This window comes from Balaenoptera borealis, assembly GCF_965194805.1.
Source record: "Balaenoptera borealis genome assembly, chromosome: 14".
NCBI lineage: Eukaryota > Metazoa > Chordata > Mammalia > Artiodactyla > Balaenopteridae > Balaenoptera > Balaenoptera borealis.
Window position 1 is genome coordinate 53,386,877 of NC_138875.1, and position 21,377 is coordinate 53,408,253.

At 39.8% G+C, this 21,377-nt stretch overlaps 2 protein-coding genes across 20 annotated transcripts in view; one reads left to right on the top strand and one right to left on the bottom strand.

Annotated features, from left to right (window-relative positions):
• LOC309610571 (uncharacterized protein) overlaps positions 1-8,879 on the top strand; it is a 138,307-nt gene extending 129,428 nt beyond the window's left edge. For all 3 annotated transcript variants that reach the window (XR_014234023.1, XR_014234024.1, XM_082353633.1), the window contains one exon: positions 1,242-8,879. Coding sequence is in view for 1 of the 3 variants with exons in the window: in XM_082353633.1 (XP_082209759.1) it covers positions 1,242-1,261 (20 nt within the window). In the remaining 2 variants the exon portion in view is untranslated. The remainder of the gene's footprint in view (positions 1-1,241) is intronic.
• Positions 1-21,377, bottom strand: part of GREB1L (GREB1 like retinoic acid receptor coactivator) — a 267,107-nt gene that overhangs the window by 184,164 nt on the left and 61,566 nt on the right. The gene's annotated exons all lie outside the window — the stretch shown is intronic.

Genomic DNA, 21,377 nt, shown 5'->3' on the forward strand with positions numbered 1-21,377 from the left:
GCAAAATTTTGATAATAACACTTACTTTGCTGGGTTCTCTCAAGGACTAAGTAAGGTAACATGAGTCAGCTCATAAGACAGTTACTGGCATTTATTTGCTGAATAAAATATATTTCTGTTGTAGTCATCATAATTTACAATATATGTTAAAGCCCCCAAACCGGACTTCACAGAGTTCGTGAGGTAGGCACTTGCCTCCGTGGTTTGCCTTGGCAATTACCTGCCTGGCTCCCATTTTTCTTTTTCAGTCACTAAAATTCTACTAACAGAGATGTCTTCCTTTGGCTATTGAAATCTTTTCTCCCATTGAGAGTGGTCAGCAAAAATGTGTATGCCTCCTCATGCTTGACATCTTGACATGTTATCAGCTGAGCCATCTCTGGGGATTAGGTGGTATCTAGCTGAACATAATGTCTTCAGGATAAAGTTCCCTCGTTAAGCAGCGTATGTGCCTGGAGAAGGGCAAGAAATATTTAGCAGGCAGGTGGGTGGGTGTCAGTTTGGGCATAATTTATCATTTTGTCAAGGATTTATCTCCAATGGCTTATTTGTGGAAATATGCTCATTTGCGAAGAGGAATACCTATCTGCAAAAGGAGAGACCAGTCCTCTGGGTTCATGGCAATTTAGAACCATTAGAATGACTTGTTCTGACCTACTCAGAATAAACAAAGCTCCATGCAACTATTAACTATTTGCATTGCCCAACTCTGTTATAAAAACACAGTTCTCAGAATATCTCCAAAGTCTCTGCCAAGGTCTTTGTTTTGTTTATTTTGCTCTTGTGAGAGAAGTCAGAGATAACTAATACTTGCATTACCAGTTGGCTTCTGTAAAGTGTCTTGATTATTACATTCTTTTTCAAGTGCTTCGAATGTCCCTTCTACCTAGTCTTTGCCTGGCCAAAAAAATCAATTATTTTCCTTCTGTCCCTCACCAAGTATTAGAGCAGTTTGTCTCGACTTCCTCCTCCTCCATCACTCCCCCTTCACTCCTTGTAAATGTTACTTATATATTCACGGCTTTATGGATTTTGCTTTCTCAAAGTTTGCCCATTCAGGCCCTCTACTCACCAAACCCAAAGGCCTCATGTCTATCTTCATCCTCTACAACAATGGGTCTCTAATAAGATGTGTGCTATGCAAGACAATACTTGGGGTGCAGAAAGAAAAAAAAAATTAACTTTTATTAACATTTAAAAATTTAACCTTAAAATTTTGACTTTGTGTATTTTTTTTACAGAGACTCCTGGGGGCATCTGAGATCCTTTCAGGGCATCTGCAAGGTCAAAACTGTGCACAATAACACTAAGATGGAATTTAACTTTTTCACTCATTCTCTCATAAGTATAAAGTGGAGTTTTCCAGAAGCTACATGACATGGGATATTGCAACAGATTGAATGAGGAAGCAGATATGAGAACCCAGTTGTTTCTATTAAGCCAGATATTAAAAGGATTTGTAAAAATGTAAAACACTGATGTTCTTGTCATTAAATTTTGTCCTGTTTTAGAAAAGTTGTTTTTCATAAAAGTGTTATTTATATTAACATGTAATGAATGGTTATTGCTATATTTAAGTGAAATAAATATTTTTAAATCTTAGTTTTAAATATCAATATGGTAAATATCAATAGATATACTGATACAATAATGTGTTGGAGCTGGCTCCTACCAGTTTGCAAGAGAGCTATTCATAGCTAGAAATAGTCCACGGTGAGAGTTTACACCACAGAAATCGGCAAATGCCACAAATCAAAGCTTTTGTTTTGAAGAACTGGTTTACCAGCACACCACTGGATATAACTCACTTAAAAATTCTTTGGGATCCTTAATAATTTTGAAGAATGTAAAGAGTTCCTAGGACCAAAAAAGTTGGGAACCTCTGCTCCACAGCATCAACACTGTTAATAGCTACATTCTTGGTACTCTTTCCATACCCCCACCTCCCTCTTCACACCGGGCACAGCACAGAATCCCCTTCTGCTCATCTCATCTTTATTCTTCACTCCTCCCATTTCCCCTCTAACCTGACAGAGCACCAGTCATTCTCCTAAATTAGTCTATGAAACGTCTCTCCGCTAAAATATATTGCTTCTCAAAGTGCAACAAAATCACTTGGGGGTGCTCATTAAAAATGAATATTTTTAGGACAATTGTCTTGACTCAAACCCACTGAAACACAAGTCTCTGGAGAGGGTAGAGTAGTCAACTTTTTAATATCCAGGGGTGATTCTTAGGATGACCCTAAGTTTGAGAAGCCTCTAGTCCTCTCTTTGGGGATCTCACCCATTTCCATATTCTAAACACCTCTTCTTTGTTTTCTAGCCTCAGCCACTCTCTTAAGCTCCAGACATACATCTTTAAATGGTCCTATGACATCTCCATAGATTGTTTTGCCACCACTTCAAGTTCAGTATGCGGTACACATAACTCCTCAACTTCCCAAGCAAATCTGCCACTCTTCTGTTGTCTTTCCTTAGTCAATGACACCACAGTTATCTCAACTACTCAGATCTGGACTATTGAAATGATGGTTACCTGTTACTTCTTCTCCAGTGCTCCCACATTTAACTAGGTTCCCAGGCCTATACATTCCATCTCCGAAACATCACTTGCTTCTCTCCCGTCCATTTCCAACCTAGTCTTGGCCTTCCTAATTCTGCCCTAGGTGATTAAATCACCTTTCTCTTTTGTCAAGAAGTTCAAATTCTCAGTGATTTGAAAACCAACACCCTTTAGTGCCCCTATGACTTCTAATGCCATCTGCTGTCAGGTGAATACTGTAAAACAGTCTTGGAAAGTTCTTTTGGAGATTGCTGTGTGGTCATTCATCATTCACTCTATCACTGGGTGTAGGTACATGGCTGCTTCCAGCACAGAAAAAACGACCTCAAGATGGACAGAAGCAGGGCTTTGGTTTGGGACAGAGCCCGAGATTCTACTGCTAGGCAGTCAGAGCAGAGACACTGAGGAGTCATCCCAAAGGGTTATAATGCCAATACTACACATGCACTTGGGGGAAGGACAGACTAGAGTTAACAAGAGAAGGATGAGTAACAGTGGGAGAAAAACTTACATGTAAGGTCAGTGAGAAGGGAAAAAGGTTGAGAAAAAGAGCAGACAAGGTGTGCTGGATATCTCCTGTTCATCCCTTTGACCCCACCTGTCCGCATCTCCACCCTGCTCTGTGCTGGGAGGCTGACCTGCATGCACCACATCCACTGAGGTTACCTGTGCTCTGGCTTCTGGTTGGGGTTGGCCTAGGGGAGCCCTGGAGGGAGGGAGAGTATAAGGAAGGGGGAGAGTGAAGTCAGAGTATTTTCCTACGAGCCAGCTCACCTGTGGCTGGCTTAGTCCTCCACTGAAGGCTGCAGCACCTGCCAGGCAGCCCTGTCCTCGGCCCCCACAGTGCTGGGTCCCAGTAGTGGCTCCCTCCCTAGAAACTCAGGCCTAGGGTGGTAAGCACACCCTGCGGTTACCAGTCTTGGGGTCCTTACTGCCCCTTGCGCTGCTCTACCTCCTGCCTACACCTTCGTAAACAGTCACTCTATGAACCCCTCAAACCATTCCAATTTGAGTATACCATGTGTTTCCTGCTGGACCCTGATCGATATATGTGGGTACAGAAAAAAATTTCAGTGAAACTAAATAGAGAGCAGAAGGAGGAGGAGAAGAGTTGATAACTAATTTTCTTCCAAGAAACATGCCTTTCACCTGTCTTGGCCACATTCTTCCTCCAGCCCCCTTCCCATCTTAAGTTACCTTCTTCTCCTTCCATGTTTTTCTTATCCACCTTCCTCATTACTTTATCCATCATCATCTCTTCTTTCCATATCCAATCCTTTTAATTCACTAACTTAAGCTTCTTCTTCCTCCTGGACAGTTTATCCAACTCTTTGTCCATTCTGAAATAAATATGGGGCTTCATCTGTCAACACAAGGCACCACATGGCTTTCTGGGCCCTGCTTCACATAAACTTCCTGATGATGGGGCCCCTCCAAACCTTCTGTCTTCTCCACAGGAAACCAGCACTGACTTCAGCCTCATGGCTTCTTTAAAGACACCCCCCCTTTTCAGATTCCTCTAAATATCCTCTAAGGTACCAACCTTTTCTGTCCATCATTTTTGTAAGCCAAGGTATTTGGACAGGGGACCCATGGTCTAGATTTGCACTGTCCAGTATGGTAGCATCTAGCTATAGCGTGGCTATTAAAGTTAAAATTAAAAATTCGGTTCCACAGTTGCATTAGCCATGTTTCAAATGCTCAATAGCCACATATAGTAATAACAACTATACTGAATATTTCCATCATCACAGAAGGTTCTATTGGATAGATTAGGGTCTAGATTAGGGTTTCTCAGCCTTAGAAATATTGACATTTGGGGCTGGATAAGTCTTTGTTGAGGGGCTGGGAGGGGCCGTCCTGTGCATCATAGGATGTTTAGCAGCATCCCTATCCTGTACCACCAATGCTAGTAGCATTCTTCCAGTTGTGACAACCAAAAATGTCTCCAGATGTTCCCAGACTCTGGTTTAGATGAAACCATTCAATTATAGATTGTGTTTTGCTCACCCACAGAGAAGGGCAAGATAAGTCAAAGAAAAAACTACGTTAAGATATACTTGGAGCAGGAGTTGAGATATATCTGGAGCAGGAGATAGAGTAAGGAAAGGAGACCAGAGAGTAGAAGATTTCCACAAAACTCTTGTGCAGTTTATTACAACATTTTAGTAACAAGTCCTAGTCCTTCAATAAAGTGCAGTGAATTTTCTTTGGCTGCTCCCATGACACTTGGAACACTCAAACAGGGTCATCATAAGGTACAATGCCCCCATCCCACACCCTGAAAATATCAGGGAGAGTTTTGGCTGACGTGTAGATTGATGATGTCTCCCATTGGGAGCATGAAGTGCAGGGCTGCCAAAAATCATCACATAATGATGTCAAAGATAACCAGGAGGCCTTACTAACTGGACAGGGTCACTCACACACATTCCTCCTCCCAACACAGGAAGGGACTGTCACATCCTCCTTGACCTGCCCAATTCTGTGGTCTCTGACTTTTACAGCTCTTCAGGGTTAGCAGGCATTGAGAGCAATGTAGGGAAAAGTTACCACAGCCTGGGGTTCTACTGGCTACAAGTCAACTATGCAAAACAGGTTTCCCAAAAGGTGGCCACCCATCCTAAGGGATGTCCTACAGTGAAGACACTTTTTAAAGACAATTGCCCACATTTATTTAACCATGGGCCCCTTCTTCTGAAATAACACCTATTGAATATGTTTTACCCTATGTTAACATAAAGAAAAGAAGACCTGTATTCAACCTGAAATCTTCCATCTGCCCAGAAGGGTTTCCTTGACACTCTAAAAGATTTCCGTCTAGCAAGATGAAGGCACAAAAGAGGTCCTGTTATGGGCTCAGGAAATGGTCACGCTTGAGAATCACAGAGGTCACTGTATGGAACCAGGAGTTGGGAACTAAGAACAGAACAGGCCAGGATCAGGCATCAGGCAAAACTAGATAGGCTGGTGACTTTCTGCTTTCTTATCAAGCCCTCAAGGCAGGAGGCCACTGAAGATTAATAAGGTCTATAGCACCTGGGCTTTAGGGACACAGAAATCAGGCTGACACCTGCCCACTCAGTCCAGGGCCAAAAAGAGCAGTGACAGAGGTTCAGGAACTGGGCATTAGAGAGGTTTAGAGAACTAGTGGGATAACTCAACAAAACAAAATAAATTACAGGGTGAAAGTCTCCTGCAGGCTCAAGCAAGGCACTGTGTGGTGCTAATACTCTAAAGATGAATAAAGCAAAGCCCATGCCCTCCATGTGCTCACAATCAGCCCCTATGGACCAATGCTGACGGTGGTGGTGATACTCTTAACCTATTGTTTAATCCTGGCAAATGTGTGAGGCTGGGATGGAGGGACTGCCTGGTTCAGGATCATGAATTATAATTATCTGAACACTAGAATGTTCTGTAAATACACAGTTAAAATAAAGATATAAGAGGGCAGGGACTAAATAGTGCTCACCTGTGTTTTAGCCTCCATATACCATGTCTGGTTTACAGAAGCCATTCAATAAACATTGACTGAATACTGAATGAAGTAATAAAGGTAAGGCTTGTCTATCTCACATGATAGATTCCCCCAGAAGGCAGTGACTTTTTCTTTTATTTTGTGTGTGCTCCATAGATTATTCAGGTGATAGGTATACAGTAGATACTTACACAAGAATAGTTGATAGTATCCAAAATACAAGGAATGATAACATTTGCATTAGACAGGATCCCAACAGGAAACAGACGGAACATTTAAATTAGGATAGTTTGCGGAGACTAATTTGAAAGGGACTATTTGCAAAGTTGGGGACACAGTGCTGGGGATACTGTTGAAATTCAGGATTGTAGCTGCAACACTGTTACCAATCCTAGAGGAAAGAGATGAGAGGAAGGATTGATTACAAGAACTAGAAAGGAGAAAGTCTTAGAGTGAAGAACCATGACCTTAGGTCGAGGGCCACAGGCAGCCCAAGGCAACCCCACAAGGAAGGAGCTCGGAGAATAATTAGCCTGACCTCGCTCTCCCTCCCTGGATCTCCTACGGGGACTCTGCTGTTGGCGGAAGGCAGGGGGCACAGGAGCCCTTGTGTAGTCCTCACAGGCAGCCTCCCGGGTACAGGGAGGGAGAGAAGAGAAGGGTAGAGAGCAGAACAGGAGGAGCAAAAGGAAGATTTCCTTAACAATAGGTGATTGCTATCCCTGAACTGGTGGTGTCTGGAAATGTTTAACATGCCAATTCATGGGACTTCCCTGGTGGCACAGTGGTTAAGAATCCACCTGCCAATTCAGGGGACGTGGGTTCGACCCTGGTCCGGGAAGATCCCACATGCTGCGGAGCAACTAAGCCTGTGCGCCACAACTTCTGAGCGCATGCACGGCAACTACTGAAGCCTGTGTGCTTTAGGGCCCATGTGCCGCAACTACTGAGGCTGCGTGCCACAACTACTGAAGCCCGTGGGCCTAAAGTCCAGGCTAAACAAGAAGAGAAGCCACCGCAGTGAGAAGCCCGCGCACCGCAGCAAAGAGTAGCCCCCGCTCGGCGCAACTAAAGAAAGCCCGCGTGCAGCAACAAAGACCCAATGCAGCCAAAAAAAAAAAAAAAAAAAGATGCCAATTCATGATCAATTTTTCCATGATGTAATGAGAAAGAATCACTTTAAAACTCTTATTCTATATTGATGGTCAATAACTGAGTGTTAGGAGTACCACTCTAATTTAAAAATGGGATTTCATCCAGGTCAAAAATCAAATCCCAATCAACAGGAAAGTTAAGTTCAAATAACAGAGAAATTATGAACCTTAATTCTGCCAGACCTGAAGGTCAGCCAAAAATACACTCACTCTGGACTCCTGGTTAGAGGTGAAGGTGTGGTACTTCCCATCAGGAAAACTGATCAAAGGATAATATATTGCTGCATATAACTAAAGCTTCTATTGTTAGAGAATATAGCAGAACTCAGTATTTGGGGGTTTGTCAATGGAATAGGGGGAAGGAAAGGTGCCCAAAGCTCCTAAGGAAAAATTACTACCATGCATTAGAACACAGACAGTTGAGGACTGGGAAATTCGTGAAGAAAGTCAATGAGAAAAACTCTCTTACCTTGAAGGCTGCTACTTTTCCAAAGCGAGTGGAGAGGAAAACATTATCCATCAAATGACAAAAAATAACACAATGGAATACTGGAAAGAAGAGGCTAAGAAGAATTCTGATGTGGTCTCAGCAATAAAAGAAACAAAAACAAAACATCTTTATCATATTTTAACTTTGGTGAGTATATGGCCTGCAGCCTTTTGACATTTATTAGCAAACCACAGCAAGGGAAAGAAAAAGATCCTTCAGTTTTCTCCTCTCTTCTGCCTTAATCATAGGCATACAGCCAACGTATTATACTTGATTTGCAAAGATTTACAGTCACAAAATAAATATGTAAGTGTTCATTATCTACATGTTCATTAATTCCTGGAAAATCATAATATATTCAGAATCTTTACAGTTAAATTAATTGCTACTTCCCATACTCAGTCTGGAATTTGATGTTTTCTTTCTCAAGAGAGACATATGCATGGCTACTGCCTGTTCAGTGCAAGCTGTACTCATCATAATGAGCACTTATCAAAATTTCAGACTCATCTGCAAGGAGTACACTTTGTTCCGTTGTTCAAGCATATAACACGCACAGCAAGTTGCAAATACAAGATATGCACAACTGATAAATGATGACTAGTTTATATGCACAGATACTGCAAAGCCAACTGACTACAACTGGCAATCTCATTTGCCTTGCCACAAATTAATAGAATAACCAGAAGAGAAAGGTCTCTTCCCTTGCCTTTGGGCCATTTAATTATCATGAACATTTGACAGGAGTATTCTAAGATACAGCCTATACTCACTTTTATGGATTCAGTAGTTTATATTCTTCATGGAACTAAATATTCTTTTTTTTTTTTTGAACATCTTTATTGGAGTATAACTGCTTTACAATGGTGTGTTAGTTTCTGCTTTATAACAAAGTGAATCAGCTAAACATATACATATATCCCCATATTTCCTCCCTCTTGCATCTCACTCCCACCCCCCCATCCCACCCCTCTAGGTGGTCACACAGCACCGAGCTGATCTCCTTGTGCTATGCGGCTGCTTCCCACTAGCTATCTATTTTACATTTGGTAGTATATATATATAACCATGCCACTCTCTCACTTTGTCCCAGCTTACCCTTTCCCCTCCCCGTGTCCTCAAGTCCATTCTCTACATATGCTTCTTTATTCTTATCCTGCCCCTACGTTCTTCAGAACCACTTTTTTTTTTTTTGGATTCCATATATATTAGCATACTGTATTTGTTTTTCTCTTTCTGACTCACTTCACTCTGTATGACAGTCTCTAGGTTCAACCACCTCACTACAAATAACTCAATTTCATTTATTTTTATGGCTGAGTAATATTCCATTGTATATATGTGCCACATCTTCTTGATCCATTCATCTGTTGATGGATACTTAGGTTGTTTCCATGTCCTGGTTATTGTAAATAGAGCTGCAATGAACATTGTGGTACATGATTCTTTTTGAATTATGGTCTTCTCAGGGTATATGCCCAGTAGTGGGATTGCTGGGTCATACAGTAGTTCTATTCTTAGTTTTTTAAGGAACCTCCATACTGTTCTCCATAGTGGCTGTATCTATTTACATTCCCACCAACAGTGCAAGAGGGTTCCCTTTTCTCCACAACCTCTCCAGCACTTATTGCTTGTAGCTTTTTTAATGATGGCCATTCTGACTGGTGTGAGGTGATACCTCATTGTAGTTTTGATTTGCATTTCTCTAATGATTACTGATGTTGAGCATTCTTTCATGTGTTTGTTAGCAATCTTTATATCTTCTTTGGAGAAATGTCTATTTAGATCTTCTGCCCATTTTTGGATTGGATTGCTTGTTTTTTTGATAGTGAGCTGCATGAGCTGCCTGTATATTTTGGAGATTAATCCTTTGTCAGTTGTTTTGTTTACAAATATTTTCTCCCATTCTGAGGGTAGTCTTTTCATCCTGTTTATGGTTTCCTTTGTTGTGCAAAAACTTTTAAGTTTCATTAGGTCCCATTTATGTGTTTTTATTTCCATTTCTCTAGGAGGTGGGTCAAAAAGGATCTTGCTGTGATTTATGTCATAGAGTGTTCTGCCTATGTTTTCCCCTAAGAGTTTTATAGTGTCTGGCCTTACATTTAGGTCTTTAATCCATTTTGAGTTTATTTTTGTGTATGGTGTTAGGGAGTGTTCTAATTTCATTCTTTTACATGTAGCTGTCCAGTTTTCCCAGCACCACTTACTGAAGAGACAGTCTTTTCTCCATTGTATACTCTTGCCTTCTTTATCCAAGATAAGGTGACCATAAGTGTGTGGGTTTATCTCTGGGCTTTCTATCCTGTTCCATTGATCTACATTTCTGTTTTTGTGCCAGTACCATACTGTCTTGATTACTGTAGCTTTGTAGAATAATCTGAAGTCATGGAGCCTGATTCCTCCAGCTCCATTTTTCTTTCTCAAGATTGCTTTAGCTATTCGGGTTCTTTTGTGTTTCCACACAAATTGTGAAATTTTTTGTTCTAGTTCTGTGACTAATGTCATTGGTAGCTTGATAGGGATTGAATTGAATCTGTAGATTGCTTTGGGTAGTATAGTCATTTTCACAATGTTGATTCTTCCAATCCAAGAACATGGTATATCTCTCCATCTGTTTGTATCATCTTTAATTTCTTTCATCAGTGTCTTATAGTTTTCTGCATACAGGTCTTTTGTCTCCTTAGGTAGGTTTATTCCTAGGTATTTTATTCTTTTTGTTGCAATGGTAAATAGGAGTGTTTCCTTAATTTCGCTTTCAGATTTTTCATCATGAGTGTACAGGAATGCAACAGATTTCTGTGCATTAATTTTCTATCCTGCTACTTTACCAAATTCATTGATTAGCTCTCATAGTTTTCTGATAGCATCTTTAGGATTCTCTATGTATAGTATCATGCCATTTGCAAACAGTGAGAGCTTTACTTCTTCTTTTCCTTTTTTTTTTTTTTAATTTATTTATTTATTTATTTTTGGCTGTGTTGGGTCTTCGTTTCTGTGCGTGGGCTTTCTCTAGTTGTGGCGAGTGGGGGCCACTCTTCATTGTGGTGCATGGGCCTCTCACTGTCACGGCCTCTCTTGTTGCGGAGCACAAGCTCCAGACGCGCAGGCTCAGTAGTTGTGGCTCACAGGTCTAGTTGCTCCATGGCATGTGGGATCTTCCCAGACCAGGGCTCGAACCCGTGTTCCCTGCATTAGCAGGCAGATTCTCAACAACTGCGCCACCAGGGAAGCCCTACTTCTTCTTTTCTAATTTGGACTCCTTTTCTTTCTTTTTCTTCCTTGATTGCTGTGCCTAAAACTTCCAAACCTATGTTGAATAATAGTGGTGAGAGTGGGCAGCCTTGTCTTGTTCCTGTTCTTAGTGGAAATGGTTTCAGTTTTTCACCATTGAGAATGATATTGGCTGTGGGTTTGTCATATATGGCCTTTATTATGTTGAGGTAAGTTCCCTCTATGCCTACTTTCTGGAGGGTTTTTATCATAAATAGGTGTTGAATTTTGTTGAAAGCTTTTTCTCCATCTATTGAGATGATCATATGGTTTTTATCTTTCAGTTTGTTAATATGGTGTATCACATTGATTGATTTGCATATACTGAAGAATTCTTGCATCCCTGGGATAAACCTCACTTGATCATGCTGTATGATCCTTTTAATGTGCTGTTGGATTCTGTTTGCTAGTATTTTGTTGAGGATTTTTGCGTCTATGTTCATCAGTGATAATGGCCTGTAGTTTTCTTTCTTTGAGACATCTTTGTCTGGTTTTGGTATCAGGGTGATGGTGGTCTCATAGAATGGACTGTGGAGTGTTCCTCCCTCTGCTATATTTTGGAAGAGTTTGAGAAGGATAGGTGTTAGCTCTTCTCTAAATGTTTGATAGAATTCGCCTGTGAAGCCAACTGGTCCTGGGCTTTTGTTTGTTGGAAGATTTTTAATCAGTTTCAATTTCAGTGCTTGTGATTGGTCTGTTTATATTTTCTATTTCTTCCTGGTTCAGTCTCAGGAGGTTGTGCTTTTCTAAGAATTTGTCCATTTCTTCCAGGTTGCCGATTTTATTGGCAGAGTTGCTTGTAGTAATCTCTCATGATCCTTTGTATTTCTGCAGTGTCAATTGTTACTTCTCCTTTTTCATTTCTAATTCTATTGATTTGAGTCTTCTCCCCTTTTTTCTTGATGAGTCTGGCTAATGGTTTATCAATTTTGTTTATCTTCTCAAAGAACCACCTTTTAGTTTTATTGATCTTTGCTACTGTTTCCTTCATTTCTTTTTCATTTATTTCTGATCTGATCTTTATGATTTCTTTCCTTCTACTAACTTTGGGGGGTTTTGTACTTCTTTCTCTAATTGCTTTAGGTGTAAGGTTAGGTTGTTTATTTGAGATGTTTTCTGTTTCTTGAGGTAGGACTGTATTGCTATAAACTTTCCCCTTAGAACTGGTTTTGCTGCATCCCATAGGTTTTGGGTCATTGTGTTTTCATTGTCATTTGTTTCTAGGTATTTTTTTGATTTCCTCTTTGATTTCTTCAGTGATCTCTTGGTTATTAAGTAGTGTATTGTTTAGCCTCTGTGTATTTGTATATTTTACAGATTTTTTCCTGTAATTGATATCTAGTCTCATAGTGTTATGGTCGGAATAGATACTTGATACGATTTAACTTTCTTACATTTACCAAGGCTTGATTTGTGACCCAAGATATGATCTATCTGGAGAATGTTCCATGAGCACTTGAGAATAATGTGTATTCTGTTGTTTTTGGATGGAATGTCCTATAAATATCAATTAAGTCCATCTTGTTTAATGTCATTTAAAGCTTGTGTTTCCTTATTTATTTTCATTGTGGATGATCTGTCCATTGGTGAAACTGGGGTGTTAAAGTCCCCTATTATGATTGTGTTACTGTCAATTTCCCCTTTTATGGCTGTTAGCATTTGCCTTAACTATTGAGGTGCTTCTATGTTGGGTGCATAAATACTTACAATTGTTATATCTTCTTCTTAGATTGATCCCTTGATCATTATGTAGTGTCCTTCATTGTCTCTTGTGATAGTCTTTATTTTAAAGTCTATTTTGTCTGATATGAGAATTGCTATTCCAGCTTTCTTTTGATTTCCATTTGCATGGAATATCTTTTTCCATCCCCTCACTTTCAGTCTGTATGTGTTCCTAGGTCTGAAGTCGGTCTCTTGTAGACAGCATGTATACGGGTCTTGTTTTTGTATCCATTCAGCCAGTCTATGTCTTTTGGTTGGAGCATTTAATCCATTTACATTTAAGGTAATTATTGATATGTATGTTCCTATTACCATTTTCTTAATTGTTTTGGGTTTGTTATTGTAGGTCTTTTCCTTCTCTTGTGTTTCCTGACTAGAGAAGTTCCTTTAGCATTTGTTGTAAAGCTGGTTTGGTGGTGCTGAATTCTCTTAGCTTTTGCTTGTCTGTAAAGGTTTTAATTTCTCTGTCAAATCTGAATGAGATCCTTGCTGGGTAGAGTAATCTTGGTTGTAGGTTTTTCCCTTTCATCACTTTAAATATGTCCTGCCACTCCCTTCTGGCTTGCCGAGTTTCTGCTGAAAGATCAGCTGTTAACTTTATGGGGATTCCCTTGTATGTTATTTGTTGTTTTTCCCTTTCTGCTTTTAATAATTTTTCTTTGCATTTAATTTTTGATAGTTTGATTAATATGTGTCTTGGTGTGTTTCTCCTTGGATTTTTCCTGTATGGGACTCTCTGTGCTTCCTGGACTTGATTAACTATTTCCTTTCCCATACTAGGGAAGTTTTCAACTATAATCTCTTCAAATATTTTCTCAGTCCCTTTCTTTTTCTCTTCTTCTGGGACCCCTATAATTTGAATGTTGGTGCATTTACTGTTGTCCCAGAGGTCTCTAAGAGTGTCCTCAATTCTTTTCATTCTTTTTTCTTTATTCTGCTCTGCAGTAGTTATTTCCACTATTTTATCTTCCAGGTCACTTATCTGTTCTTCTGCCTCAGTTATTCTGCTATTGATTCCTTCTAGAGTATTTTTAATTTCATTTATTGTGTTGTTCATCATTGTTTGCTCTTGAGTTTTTCTAGGTCCTTGTTAAACGTTTCTTGTATTTTCTCCATTCTATTTCCAAGATTTGGGATCGTCTTTACTATCATTACTCTGAATTCTTTTTCAGTTAGACTGCCTAGTCCCTCTTCATTTGTTTTGTCTGATGGGTTTTTACCTTGCTCCTTCATCTGCTGTGTGTTTCTCTGTCTTCTCATTTTGCTTAACTTACTGTGTTTGGGGGTCTCCTTTTTGCAGGCTTCAGGTTTGTAGTTCCCATTGTTTTTGGTGTCTGCCCCCAGTGGCTAAGGTTGGTTCAGTGGGTTGTGTAGGCTTCCTGGTGGAGGGGACTGGTGCCTGTGTTCTGGTGGATAAGGCTGGATCTTGTCTTTCTGGTGGGCAGGACCGTGTCCGGTGGTGTGTTTTGGGGTGTCTGTGACCTTATTATGATTTTAGGCAGCCTCTCTGCTAATGGGTGGGGTTGTGTTCCTGTCTTGCTAGTTGTTTGGCATAGGGTGTCCAGCACTGTAGCTTGCTGGTCTTTGAGTGGAGCTAGGTCTTAGCGTTGAGATGGAGATCTCTGGGAGAGCTTTTGCCATTTGATATTACATGGAGCCGGGAGGTCTCTGGTGGACCAATGTCCTGAACTCGGCTCTCCCACCTCAGAGGCACAGGCCTGATACTTGGCTGGAGCACCAAGACCCTGTCAGCCACACGGCTCAGAGCCATGTCCTCCAACTTCGATGTGCCACAAAAGCCCTGGAGACGCTGTGAAGGAAGATTCTGGTTTGGTCTCTTGGACGGGGGCCGAGTTGCTGCATTTTTAACAAGCACCCATGTTACCCATGCTGCCAGCCCAGAACCACACTCTGAGAAGGGAGACCTAAATATTCTTATTCACTAATTTAACCACAAGTTTTAATTGAGCACCTACTGCACATACCAAACAGTGGTGCAGGTACTGGAGATATATCAGCAAAGAAGATAGGCAAGGTCCCTGCCCTCGTCGAGCTTACATTCTAGGGGAGATGGCAAATTATAATAAGTAGGTAAAGAAGTTAATAAGAACTTTAGATAGTGACCTTTCATCTAAGAATAAAATAAAATAGGTAATGGGATGAAGAGAAACAGGGGAGGGAGAATTTAGGTGAAATATTCAGGGAAGGCCACTCTGAGGAGTTGACAGGTGAGGAGTTGACAGGTAAGCAGTTGATAGGTAAGTCCTGAACAATAGGAATAAGTCAGCAATGTGGAGCTATGGGGAAAGAGCATTGCAGACAAAGAAGAGCTAAGGTATAAGCCCTGAGGTGGGGATGAGCTGGGGACACTTGAGTAAGAAGGTCAGTAAGTGAGAGGGAAATGATAGGAGATAAGACAGCACCAGTAGCCAGATACCAGACCATGAAGTGCCTTATAGGGCAAGGAATCTGGATTTTGTTCCAGGAGTGATGGGAGGTTGCCGTAGGGTTTTGGGACAGAGAGGATATGATCTCTGTTAAAAGGATAACTCTGGCTCTGAATGGAGAAAAGATTGTAAGAGGGAGAAGGCCACTGCAGTCATTCAAGTAAGAGAAGATGGTGGTTGGAACTATGGTGGGAAAATGGACAGACTGAGGACCTATTCTGGAGACAAACCTGCTGGCACATTGCATGGGGATAGGCTCAGGGAAAGAAAAACATAAAAAAATAACCCCTAGGTTTTTGACCTAAGCAACTAGGTATTTTCATTAACTGAAAGGGGGAAGAAAAGGAGAAAAGCAGGTATGAGGTAGGTGGAGTGGCTATGTAGGGGATTCAAGAGTTGCATTTTACACATATTATATTTGAGATACCTATTAGATATACAAATGGAGGTATAAAGCAGACAGTTGCACGTATGTATCTGGAGTTCTGGAGAAAGGTCAGACATACTTTTTTTCATCTAAATGAAAAATATTATTAGAAAAACAAACTCAAGAGCGGTGGGGACTGCATGTTTAAATTTACTCTGGAGGCAACTGTACCTCAAATATTGAAGCGCTGAAAAAACACAGGACAGTGTGAAGTAGTAACTATAAAACCCAAACCTGAAATATCACTTTTGATTTGTCTGCTTGATGTTCCTACCAGCTTAGCTCTAGTATTCCTCCACCAAAAAACATATGACTGACAACTCTTTGTAGCAGAGAATTACCACAATCAGGAAAACAATAATATGGGCTTAGCTAATGAAGATTTGAAATACTGTACTGATTCAGAAGCAAATGTATTGATTTTCTAGCTCAAGCCTGAACACAACAGTCCCTCACTGACAATATCTAGGAAGAGGCAACCTCAGGAAAGATCTGTCAGTGTTGCTACTTCAAAAGAAGAGAAAATTCTATGAGGGGCAACTGACTAAAAGGTGTTAATAATGCCTTTTTGGGGGGCGTTGTAGATCAATAGAATTTCATAGAGATATAAACACCTTCTGACTGGTTGCTCCTCAACACAGTCTCAGCTCCTGCTTGATTGGCTTTCTTACTCAACTACACATTCATCCATTCATCTTACTCAGTAGATGATTCATCATGGATTCAGAAAGGGAGAAAAGGAAGGCAAAAAGCATTTCAGCTCTTATAAGTAGAACTCTTAAAGTCCCAATAAGTATTACCTTATAAATTATACAATAAAACAGGTTCAAATAAGAAGCCAATGTGTTGAATTTAATAGACATGCAAATATCGAGAATTTTTACTTGGGCTGATTTCTTTACAGTGAGGTCTAACCCCACAAAACCCCTTTGTAAGATCAATAGGGCAGGAAGTGGCAAAGTCATAATCAGTGACCTTAGATCTTTTTGAAGTGCAAAGAAGCAGAGTAACAGCCTACAGGATAAAACTAACATCACACCTTTGAATCAGTAAGTGAAGAGAGAAGATCATTAACAGCTAACCTATTCTTTAGTGAGACTTTCAAAACCAATTAGAAAGTCTCTGAAAAATGTTATATTTATGCTTAATAGTTTAGTCCTTCTAGGAAATCCCCCCCACACCCATACATTTCAGAATTAAAAAAAAAAAACCCTCCCAAAGCATAGTAATTTTCCTTTTGGGAACTTCTTTTTCTACTTTTAGTGTAAATCTGAGAGATTATTTGGTGGTTTCTGTGCAAGTCTAATAAATGACAGTAACGGCACCCAGGGGGTAAGAATACAGTGTATATACACTTCAGGTTTTACCTTAAACGTGCCCATGTGAAGATCTATACTTTAAGAACATGCTGCATTCAAAAGGCTTGGCAACATAGATTGAAAGTGATCATTAAGACCCTCTGAATACGGAATTCCCCCCTCCTTCCAAAAAGTATATTACTGCAGTTCAATCCTGAGACATCCTTTGGGCAGTGTGTTATGTTTCTCCAATCTTCCAACCCCCGCCCCCTCAAAAAATCTTGTGCATCTTAGATCTTAGTCTGCTTTTCCTTAGTTTCAACATATTTATACACCCATAGAGAGGACGGGGGAAAAAAGAGAAAAAAAAAGAAGAGAGAAGGAAGAAAGCAAAAGGCCATCAATGTTCACTTTAACATGGCAGAGTTAAGAAGTGGTAAATGCTGTCAAAAGCACATGGTCTAACAGGGCGTCCATGCTCTCAGCCTCTCTTCTCAAAGTTTCCTCCTCTTCTGTCTCCCTTCCTCTGTTTTCCTCCTTTTAGCAACCTCCTCCCACCCCAGTCTCTATGCCACCAATGGATACCGTGCCGAAGCAGGCCGGAAATCAAATGATGGATATGTTTCAACAGTCGTAATAAATTAGTGTAGTATATTAGAATTAGCCAGTTTAAAGATTTGGTAATTGGTTTGAGCCAAGCTAAGTATTCCAAATTAGTGATTCCTCATTCAACAAATTTGGGAAAATAAAACAACGATGTTTTGTTATTTCCAATCAGACCTCACAACCAGCAATAAAAGTCTGATAGGATTTATCTGACATGTAATCAAATCATGTCCTCTAGCTATTTCTAGTCTTTTAATAGGAAAAATGACCACAGGAGACCTAAATAATATTTCAGTTCCACCACTTCTAGGCTTTCTCCCAAAATTTCACCAATGTTTAGGGTTCTAGAGCATGAAAAGAATGCAGGTACCTCAAATGCTTCTAATTCATGAGCCTAAAGTTCTCTGGGAACAAGCTATACATGGATACTATTTGCTAAAAGGAGTAGTTGGGCTCCCAGGGTGGGGGGGCAGGGGGAAGGAGGTGGATCTGCTAGGAACTAAGATGTTCTGAGTCAAAAGACAGCCTCTGGGAGGGAGTTTCTGCACACAGGCTTCCCTCCCAGGATACCAGCAACCAAGGATGCGCTTCCTCCTGTTAAGTTCTACAAAGCAAACAAAACTTGCCATCCTCGCTCCAACAATGCACATAGATAAGGGAGGCCAAAATTCCTTTAAGAACCAATGAAATAAATGGCAAATTATCTCAATTACACTAAATGATTCTACGACAATCTGCAAGAATATTTATATGTTCTTTTCTGAATAGCGTTCTGCCAGATATCAAACACTCTCCAAATGCCAGCAACATGGAGGGTATCACACATACTGAATTAAACACAGGCTCTACCTTCCAAACACGGAGACAACACAGGAAAGACTCAAACTTCCTTTAGGCATATGCTAGGCATGGCTGGATCTTGGGTAACCCTTACAGTGCCGGAAAGGCCTCCCTGAAATTAAGCTGGAGAATAATTCTCTAAGAGTGAGAGTCTAATTGTAGGGTAGTGTGACTTTATTCAGATAGGCAGCCTTTTTCCTTCCTACTCAGAAATGTTGTGTGTGTTCGGGAGGGTAGGGAATGGGGAGTATTTCAAGGTAATATTTCAAGAAAAGATGATGAGAAAGGGGAGAAAATAGCATAAAGCAAGAACATAGCAGTGAAAGAAGTTTTCCATACTAGTTTTGTATAATGCCTGGCATGTAGGTGGACATATGAGTTAAAAGTTATTCCATTCTTCCTACTTATTTTGGGCTGATTTTATAGAACAATGTAACTACATCAAAGCATCTGCAAAGATAAAATCTAGGGACTTTTCAAAACCCAGAGCATGTTTGGAGAGGGGGAGGGGAAGGGGAAGAGGCAACAGAAGTTAGAGGAGGATAAAATAGTTACAAAACTGGCTTTTGAACAAAAGCAAATAGCATAAAATACTTATGAGTGTTTTCATTCATACTATTTCTTCCTAAATCAATGAAAACATTGGCTTATGATAGATTTACACCACAGTGAAACTCTTGACAACTTCAAAATCAACTTCATGTTTGGGTTCCATTCTTTCAGGTGATGAATAGTGGGAAATCAGTGAAGGAATGTCACTTGAAGTCAGTCATTTATCATGAACCAAAATGGCTAAGTGCCCCATAAACTGCAATGATCCATTTCCTATTAGCATCACACAACAGAAGGCAGCCTCATCTGCATTAACAAGTCTTATGACCTCCACAGGCAGAGAGGCTAATGTTAGGAAATAGGTTATTTTTGTTCTGTTATAAATGTTCATTATTATACCATAAAAAAATTTTTAAGGATATAAACTACTGATTGATTTATTAAGGAATTCTTTTAAAAGGTTTTCCCCATCTTAGGCTTTTTTATTATATTTTTACAAATTTAATCCTGGTAAAGTAGTTTCACTCTTTTTGGTCAAGCTCTACCTGGTTTTCTGTATATAATACATGCTTCTTTTACCATAATGTCAAATATCAGGACAAACTACAATCAAAATAATTCCCTGCTCCCTACAAAATTTAGGTGACACTGACAGTTTTTCAATGTCCCAAGTTTCAAAATATATATCCCTTTTAAATTTGGGCAAATACTAGTTTTCCTAATTCGAAGAAAAGGCATGAAAATAGCATGTCATGATTTGAAACTAAGTAAAACTGTTAAGGTAGTTAAGTTCAATACTTTCCCATAAAACAGTCTAACTAACAGTTTAAACGTGTTAGTGGGTCACATCCATATGACTAGTGACACTCTTGCCTACAAACATGGTCAGGAGTTACCTTCCTCAAACAAATGGTATCACTTCCAAACAGAAAGAAAAAAGAAAAACAAACCCAAATGGCAAGATGAGAAAAGCAACTAAGGAAAATGGGTACCATATAAAAAGATTAGGAAAATAGGACTATTTACTAAGATACTATACATCTATAATTTTTTAAAACCTCCTCCTTTGAAATGAATCACACACACAAAAATTATTTTATCTGAAGGTACCATTTTTGCTTAATTTTTAACTGCAGAATATAGTTTAAAATGCCCTATGTATTTTTACTGTATCTTTGAAGATTCTTCAGCCTTCCCTCCACCCCTTCATTTTTTTCCCTCAAAAGAAACATTAACAAACTTGGAAAACAAAAAAGTATATGGTAAACTATTTTTAATCATTTACACTCAATTATGAGCACCCCGAGAACAATTTCATAAAGTCACAAGTTCCCAGGGGGACAAAGAGGAATTAGACATGGTCCATGTCCTCAAGGTGCTTATAGTCTATTGAGGGATATAGGATACACTCATAAATAAGAAAAAAAATTTTAAAAACCCTAAGTGCATTATTACAAAATAAGTATTGAATATATTAAATATATCACAGAACTTTTCAAATATCAGGACTAAAAAAAATACTTGTTGACTCATTAAAAGAGAATTTTAGGAAATAAGAGAGAAAAGGAGAGAGAACAAACTATGACCTGGGGTGATGGGAAGAATTCATGGAAGGGGACAACTTAAGATTGGTGTCTAAGAATGAGCAATTTAGTGTACTGATAATTTCAACATTTTTTTTTCCAAACAAAATAATCTCCTGGAACATACAGGTTCCCATGTAAGTGTTGTCCCAGCTAGAATGTATCATTCTGAGTCTCCACATCAGCCAGCCTTTCATACTTGGACTTTTAACCTCTCCATTTCCTGAAATTCTCCCTCGCTGCCCATTCACCAAATGATGACCATCATTGTTATCCTTTCTCCTTTGAAATCACTAATAACCCTCAAGTCAGATGATCCCACCCACCAAGAACTAGAGGATCCTGAAGAGTTAAGGGCTGAATGTTTATCACCTTATTTATGCCAAGTAGATTTTAATCATCAGAAACTTTCCTGACTCTTTGAGAGAATGCCATACAAGGATAAACTAAAATAAAAAAAGTTATAAGGTGTCTCCAAAAAGGTACAAAAATATCTGTTGTAGTTCCTTCCAAGCTTTGCCCTGGATATTTGGGGACAGGTATTTACATGTTATACAGATTCCTAAGCATGACCATGCTCTTAACTCTTGCCCTCTCTCACCTTGTGTGGGTATTACAACTGCCCTCTACCATGTCTCCTAGACCCTACAATATCCCCCACCCAGTGCATTCTCTATGCTTCTGTCAGGAAAATCTTTCTAGACCACAGCATGGTACACATAACACCCTTTGATAAAAAAATCTTCAGAGGATCTCAACTACTGATAGAGTGCAGTCCAATTCTTTAGCTGGTACTGCCCTGCCACTTTTCGCCTCAAGGCACCCAGAGAAAATGCAAGAATATTTATGGAGCACGTATAGATAACCAGAGACTTCTTGCAACAAGAAGTACAAGCATCCCTAATGGCTTGAGGGCAAAGCAGTATCACTGCCTAGCACAAC